At 34.0% G+C, this 8,240-nt stretch overlaps 1 protein-coding gene across 6 annotated transcripts; it reads right to left on the reverse strand.

Annotated features, from left to right (window-relative positions):
* Positions 1-499: 499 nt before the first annotated feature.
* On the reverse strand, positions 500-6,673 carry LOC108311916 (olfactory receptor 4K15). 6 transcript variants are annotated; one of them, XM_017539563.1, is made up of 5 exons: positions 6,597-6,673; positions 6,243-6,312; positions 5,180-5,309; positions 2,897-3,049; positions 500-1,652 (listed from the first exon to the last, which is right to left on the reverse strand). In XM_017539563.1, the coding sequence occupies exon 5, from the start codon at positions 1,620-1,622 to the stop codon at positions 648-650; it is 975 nt and encodes a 324-aa protein (XP_017395052.1). In that variant the 5' UTR covers positions 1,623-1,652; positions 2,897-3,049; positions 5,180-5,309; positions 6,243-6,312; positions 6,597-6,673; the 3' UTR covers positions 500-647. The 6 variants fall into 6 exon arrangements, with proteins under 6 accessions (XP_017395052.1, XP_017395051.1, XP_017395054.1 ...); XM_017539562.1 differs by having other exon boundaries at positions 5,046-5,309; XM_017539565.1 differs by lacking the exon at positions 6,243-6,312 and having other exon boundaries at positions 5,046-5,309.
* Between the last annotated feature and the right edge of the window lie 1,567 nt (positions 6,674-8,240).

Here is an 8,240-nt window from a genome sequence, read left to right on the forward strand (position 1 = left end):
ATCACCCCTATTCAGCCTGAAGAAATGACAGAAGATAGATCTTCATCTGTCTGCAACCCTTAGGATTAAGTATTCTCTTATAAAAGGAAGGGGGGAAATGTCAAAGGCATTTGAACCAGAGCAACTTCATCTGAAATAGGAGCACATTTTCAAAGAAGTGTCTTCATGTGCTGTCAGATATATAGTGCAGTATAAAATGCATTCTTATCTAGATTAATCGCATGTTATATATCACATATATGTACTTATAAATAGATCTATTATCTCTGTGACTTAGAGATGTGCTCCTATTATTACTCCAAAGTTGTTGTGAGCAGTACTGTTTTCAGAGGGAAAGATAACAAATTAAGCATTTATAAGACAATGTAATTTTCTCAATGTCTTATAGGAGTTTTAAATAAGAGTTTTAAATATCTTAAGGAATTTTAAATAAGAATACAAAGTGGGATATTTTTTAAAAATCCTAAGTTGGAGAAAGAATATTTAAAATCACTAAAGCTTATTTTATGAATTTTTATTATCATTACAGTTTAATTTAATCAATCAACAGAACTTTCCAATTGGCCAAGTTGAATTGCTTTAACATTACAGTGAATCCACTTGTAAGCATATAGAGACAGGGCTAAAGTGGTAACATTCTCATAAGTTTACTTTGTTTCTAAGAAAAGAACATTTCTTATGACTACAGAAACCTGACCAGGCTTCAGATACCGACTCTTCAGTTTTGACATAGCTGACTTCACTTCTTTGTTCCTTAGCGTGTAGATTACAGGGTTTAAAATAGGCGTGAAAATGGTGTAGAATACAGCAAGGACTTTGTCAATTGAGTAACTGCTGAAGGGCCACACGTAGATGAAAATGCATGGTCCAAAGAATAAACTGACCACAGTGATGTGAGCAGTCAACGTGGAGCGGGCCTTTGCCATGCTTGCAGAGGAGCGAGTCCTAACTGTAACAAGTATTACCGTGTAGGAGACAACCAAGAGTAGAAAGGAACTCAGAGAGAGAAAGCCACTGTCGGCAACTATTAGTAGGCTGACAATATAAGTGTCTATGCAGGCTAACTTGGTCACTAGAGGAAGGTCACAGAAAAAACTATCTACCTTATTAGGACCACAGAATGGCAGGTTAACAGTGAACGCCAACTGGCTGGTAGTATGGATGAAGCCCACAAACCAGGAAATGAGGACGAGCACAACACATACACGGCGGCTCATTATTGTCATGTAGTGGAGAGGTTTGCATATGGCAACGTAGCGGTCATAGGCCATGGAAACTAGGAGCACCATTTCACTGCCAGTGAAAAGATGAACAAAGAAAATCTGGGCCAAGCAGGCATCAAAAGAAATAGTCTTACACTCAACCAGAAAGTCTGCAATCATCTTAGGGGTAGCGAAAGAGGCAACACATACATCTATAAATGAGAGGTTTGCAAGCAGAAAGTACATAGGGGTGTGAAGGCGGGAATCTGAGGTCACAGTGAGGATGATGAGAAAGTTGCCCAGCAGAATTGCTAGATAAAGTAGTGAAAATATCAGAAACAAGAAAGGTTGGAGCTCCCTTGAACTAGACAGTCCCAGCAACACAAATTCTGTTACCCGAGAATAATTTGTCTCATTCATTGATTTTGGAAGGGACTTAGTTCCAGTTACCTGAATAGGAGAGAAACAGAGATCAGTTAAAGAGTTGTGCATAGGTTTGATTTTTCCAGTTACGCTTAAACTTTTCAGAATTCCAATTCCTATTTATATTTATGTGTCTGAATTTTCATGAGCTATTACAAATTATGCAGCTAGTACAGCTAAGAATGGAAGGTTAGTTTAAAGAGGAGAGTTGTCAAGGAGATGTCCAACCAACTGGCATATCCAAATACATAAATTTAAGAAATGAAATCAACAATTTAAAAATGAATTTGGGCATGTGAAGTTTTTGTGATACTACAGAAATCCAGTCTAAAAAATCTACAGAGACAAAATCTAAACCAATTTTTCTAAGTAAATGATACAAAAATTTTTTGAACATTTGCCACAGCGGAAGATAATTTCACAAACTTGATGACCAAAAAAAAGTTTGACACAGAAGAGTATACATTGCATTGATCTATTTAAATAAAATTCAAAATGGCAAAACTAAGGTGTAGAAAAACCTCATAGCAGTTATGTGTAAGGAACAGGAAGTGGTCATAGGAGGGGGTTTTGAAGTGCTAGCAATATTCTTTCTTGATATGGTTGATAGTTATAGGGGAGTGTTTATGAAAACTTACTGAAATAAGAATATTTGCTTTTTTTCACTTTTGTATACACAAGTTGCATGTTTATAAAAATTAAAACAAGAGAGAGAGACAGCATTAGATTTGTGTAAGAGAGCTCACAGGAGGAATCATTGCCTTAAATGATTATATCTTATTTCTTCTCTCCAGTTACAAATTATATAAACTAAAATACAAACCCCTGGCAAAACTGAAGTGACCCAATCTTACTGGAACTCTTTTATGATTCAGTTCTTCATGAAGTTCTACTTTATCACGAAATCTAGCACACTGGTTTCCTTCAATTAACCCCTGAAGGTATGAAGTTTCTGTAAACTCAGTCATAGGTGTTACTAACCATGGACATTTAATTGAGCTATGACTGATATTTGATTTGATTTGATGTGGCTTAAAAACTTATGTTATATTATGTACTATAAATAATAATATAACTAATAAGTTATATTACTTATCAGCAAGAAATTCAGACCATGAGGAAAATGATTTTTCTACTCAGTTACTCTATATTCCATGTTATCAGAACTTTCTTTCTTTTATGTTATTTTTATTTGTGGAAGCTATTTTGAACTAAGAAAAGTTTCATAGTAAATAAGAAAAAATAAAATGTGAGTCATAAAGGAGCATTACATTATCTGATTTTGAAGAATCTTTCTCCACATCTTAAGCAGGTCTTGGTAGAAGATGTCTTTTATTTTACCAATTTCTAATCACTTGCAATTTTTGATACTAATGTCTTCTTAGATCATAACTGCAAATTGCTTATTCTCTTCTTGGGCTAGACTGGAGGGTTTATGTATAAGAACAGAGCATGTGATGAATAATTTTAACTCTCAGAAACCAAATTTTAGACTCACCTCTGTATTTCAAATCTCCAATTCTCCAAAAAGAAAAACATATAAATTTTCTCCCTCATTTGTAGGTGATGTGTTTCAAGACCCCCATTGGAAGCGCTATCATACTGAACCCTATACAAGCTATATTTTTTATATATTCATATTTAAGATAAAGTTTAATTTATAAATTAGGCACAGTGAGAGATGAACACTCATAACTAACAATAACATAAAAAAATTATAACAATATACTGTAATAGCATTTATGTGAATGTGTTTACTTTTTCCTCTCTCTCTCAAATTAGTTTGATATTTTTGGACCACAGTTGACCTCAGGAAATTGAAACTGCTGAAACAAAACCATGGATAATGGGGGACTCTTGTATTGTCATAGATTATGTCAAAACTATGGCTCAAGGCTTTTTAGAAAAGTTTAAAAAGTGGAGCTTGAAGGTAAAGCAGGCTATAGAAAAAATCATACAATACAACAAGTTTGTCTTTGAGCAGCCACCACAATTTCTTCAGTGCCTTTCTCTCTTCCTTCTCACTTCCCAGGAGCCCTGACCTTTCAGTCTTGTGACATAAATACTGCACTGAATCGCTAAGGCAGGAATGGAAATAAAATCTAACAAAATCAGCAAATAGGGGTTCACAGGTACTCCATCAGAAAAAGCAAAGCCATAAGCACAAGGAATGAGTGTCCTTGGGAGACCTTCCAGTGCTACAGTAGAGCAGGGCATCAGGAGACATTTCTGAGCACAGAAACTTCCTGGTGTCTTTAGGCTAAAACACAAAATCCAATTTTGTGTAAAACAGTCATAAGAATCATCCTCCCACTAACTTTTCAGACTCTCCTGCAGAGCTCTATTGTTCCATTTTCATCGGCTTCCTCAGGTGTTCAGTAAAATAAAAGACCCTGTTTTTCATGTAGAAAAAACATTGGGCAAATTGATTCAATCAAGAACTTTCTTAGTATATAAGATGAAAGTGGTGAAACACGTGAATTCTAAACTCATTTCTTACCTAAATCCATTCTCACTTAATTTAGCTCACTGACTTTATATAAATCTGAATGCCTGCTTTTCCCTGGGCACTGGTGATAAAACAGTTAGGTTTTTAACTTGCCTCCCTAAAAATCATTTACTAATATCAATAACCCTTTGTTTATTTAGACAAGTTGACTAATTTACTTCCTTTTACCCCTAGCACATTTCTGATTAGATAAAATGGGCTGTCTTTTTGTGCCCAATAAAATTGCAGTACTGTAGTGAAAATAAAGCTATTATTTTTAAATGTTCTATGTTTTATCATTGTGTGATGCTGAGCAGTTCCTTAAGCCTTTGAGGGACAATTATCATCAAATATTAAATCTTGAGACTATTAACCTCAAAAAGACATTTAAAATACTTCTTAAATGATTATGTAGATGAAAACTCTTTAACCAACTGTAGTGAATAAGTGCATGTATGCATTAGTAGTAACATTATTTTAAATCAGAAGAAGTAAATATTTTCTCATAATTTTACATGATGTGGTCTGACTCACATAAGTTTCCAATAAGTAGATGTGTTTATGTAAAGACCTTTAAAAAATTCTTGAAATATTTGAAGATGAATTTGAATTAATGCATGTATACAGGGCTGTGTGAGGCGAACCTCAGTTCCCTCCTATTTGAAATTCTGTCAACTGAATCTTTCCTCAATATTTCTATCTCAGATATGACTGATAGATAAAGTGAAATAAATAGATATCATTTACAGGGGCCACAAAACTCTTCCAGTTCAAAGAGATATCTTTCACAAACTTCCCAACATTGCAGTTCCCCTGACCCTCCCACTCCAAATGCAGATCAGAGAAATAGCAGTCTCTGTTATAGACTGTATTGGAGACAAATGCTAGTGGGTAGTCTTCAGAAGGATGCTGACAAAACTGCTTTCACTTACCTAAGATGAAATAGAAAGTGTGGAGATATCCTATAACCTACAGTCATTAATGCTTGGGAAAAATTCAGTTGTTACTTCCACCTCTCCTAAGAAAACAGACAAATCCTTGAGGAGATAAGTCATAAAGAATTTACTTCTAAGTAAGACAGAAGTGTATTCAGGGAGTGTGTAGCGAGTTGTCTTCAAGGAGGTGAGACAGGTCTGGATGCTGTATCTTAATCTAAGTCTTAGGCAGCTAGAGGAGCATTGGGAGCAGTAGGGAGTCTGAAAGGCAAAAAGGAGTAGATTGAAAAGAAGAAGTGCTGAAAACAAATCTGCTTCACAATTTTGCAAAGGATTCAGCCTTACTGGAGCTATAAAACTGTAGAATGTCTTAGGAAGTACCATCAATAATAGTGATTGTTATGTGATTTGAACCTTTAAAGACACTGAAGTAGTAGGAATATTGCATCATTTTATCAAAAATTTCATCAGGGAGGATTTAGGGTTTGCTTCCTTTCATCTCACTTTCCCTTGATTCCAAGTGTAGATAACTTTTTACTTGCTTCTCACAGATAGTAATATATACAACCTGGGAGGATTTAGGGTTTTCTTCCTTTCACCTCAACTTCCCTTAATTCAAAGTGTAGGTAAGTTTTACTTGCTTCTTACAGATGTAATATATACAATCATTATATAACTGAATCAGACATCTTGTGCAGTAGTGATAGAATGAGTTTACCATAATGGTAGTAATATTTTAAAATATATTTTAAGGAATTATACATGGGATATACTTTTGTTCACAAATAGAATATATATCCAGCAAGAAAATGTTGACTTTCATTCGTTACTTGTATTAGTATTTTCTAGTCATAAATTAATAAGGAGCATTCTAAACTATAAGCTTTAAAAACCTGAAGTTCAAATTAATGGATGCTGTCTAAAGACATTATGGACTATTAAAAATGTATCAGCCATATTGAGTACAATGTACACTACTTGTGTTTGCGGGTGATGGGTGCACTAAAAATCTTATACTTTACTACTATATAATTTATCCATGTAACCAAAAACTACCTGTATCCTAAAGCTATTAAAATAAAATAATCTATTAATTTTTAAAAATTAAATACATTTATTAGCCTGGGATATAGAAAATATATGTTCCAATTTTCTTTCACTAAATAATTTAATTATTGTAAGTAAATTACATACTGTCCCAGGTTCTCTGTTTTTCCTCAAAAAAGAGTAGAATTCCCTCTCCCAAATGTTATAATTCTCCAGTCTTTAAAAAACATGATCCAAAATGCGTAAGTCAATTCAAGGATAAGAATAATTATAAAAGGTTATATTGAAATTAAACTATATTCAATCAAAAGGGAAAAACTCCTGGTTTTAGTGAAGTAATGCAGCAGTCACTTTTAGAGTTAGGTACCGGGACAACAGTAAGTAGGTAAAATGGGCATAATATTCAAGGATTAATTTTAAAAATATGGAGGATAAATTGACTGTCTCTGTTCTCTGTTCTGGCTCAATTCCTGTTCTTGGCCTTAAAATATCAACACTTACCCAGGAAAACAAAATTCACTGGGAGCCATTGGATGAGGGACAAAGATAGAGAACTCATGTCTTTCCAGACTTCAGTCTTTAAGCTTTACACTCTGAAGCATCAGTATACTCAGCACACTGATATAAGAAAAGCCATCGCGATTATTATACACTAATCAGGAATTTGACGTCACTGGACTGTTGTGACCAAGAAATCCAGAGGAGAGTTATGATAGCAGAAATCACCTTAATCAGGGATAATTATGTGAGACGATTTGTTTGCCCAGAAGAATTATAGTGAATCACCTTGAGGATTTCACAAATGGACAAAGTAGCAGGGCTAATGGAAATACTTTGTTCTGTAAGAGATGTAACACTATTTTTTAAGCAAAAAGTAATTCTGTTAGCTAATTCTTTATGTTTCAGAAGAGCTTTAGAAAAGCACTATTGGAAGTGTCAAAAATTGGTGGGGAGTCATCATGTGACTGTGCATATTACATGGCAAATCTTGGCATTTTGACAGCTTCACAAGCGCCATATGTTTGGTTTCTAGGGCAAGGATTCTAGAGTAAAAAAGTGAAATCTGCTTTATTAATACATAGAAATGCTGTATCCTACAGAGTAGATTCTACCAAAGAGACACCAAATAATTGTGCAAAAATTTATACTTCGGAGTTCAAATAAAGAATTTGAACATTAATGGGACTCTGGATTCATAACACAAGACTCAAGACTCTGGTACCATACAGTCTAGATGTGTCATGATAAAAATGCCCCTGTGCACCCCCTTTGCAGACAACCACTTCTCTCCCTTCAAACACCTGGAAACCATTAATCTGCTTTTTATGCCTACAGATTTGCCTTTTCCAATATACGATATAAATGAAATTGTACAATGTGTAGCCTTTTCAACTGTCCCTTTTCATTTAGCAATACACATTTACAGTTCATTCCTGCTGTTGCGTGGATTAATAGCTCATTCTTTTTTATCATGGAATAGTATCCCATTGTATTATCTATCACAGTTTGTGTATTTATATATTGAAGGACTTCTTGATTGCTTTCTCTATGTTTTTGGTGATTATGAGTAAAACTGCTATAAACATTTGTAGGTTTTTATGTTTATGTTTTTTTTTTTTTAGAAATGTATTGAACATTTATTTTGTGTCATATGGTTGACATGTAATACAGCTTTTACTGAGGAGCTAATACATTACTCACTTTGTAAAGCATCTATATACTAACCTTTTGGGGTCTTTCATTTAGGAATGTTGGTCTTCGTCACCCAAGATATGTGAGGACATTTATTCTTGATTTAACTTTGCATTTTATTAGTCATTTTTATTTCTACTTTGAAAAACAGGAATTCTACTAAAAATAAATTATGAAAAATGAGTTAGCATTAGGATAAAAAATGTACCTTAAAATTTAAGTTTGCATTGTTAGTTGCAATGCAAAACATCTTGTCGCCTAGGTAAACATGTACTTAATCAAATGGCAAGTAGAATAAAATGTAAACTCTTGCCTTTGTGACTAAATTCTCTATTCTTGACTCTTCCTCAAGAGTAATTCTTTCATGTGAAGTCAGTTGACCAGTTTCAGTTACCTCATTTTGGAGTGAAGTCTAGCACTCTGAAAAGGGAAAGATAAATTATTCTTTGGGGA

The sequence above is a fragment of the Cebus imitator genome, unplaced genomic scaffold, assembly GCF_001604975.1.
Source record: "Cebus imitator isolate Cc_AM_T3 unplaced genomic scaffold, Cebus_imitator-1.0 Scaffold119, whole genome shotgun sequence".
In the NCBI taxonomy this organism is placed as follows: Eukaryota; Metazoa; Chordata; class Mammalia; order Primates; family Cebidae; genus Cebus; species Cebus imitator.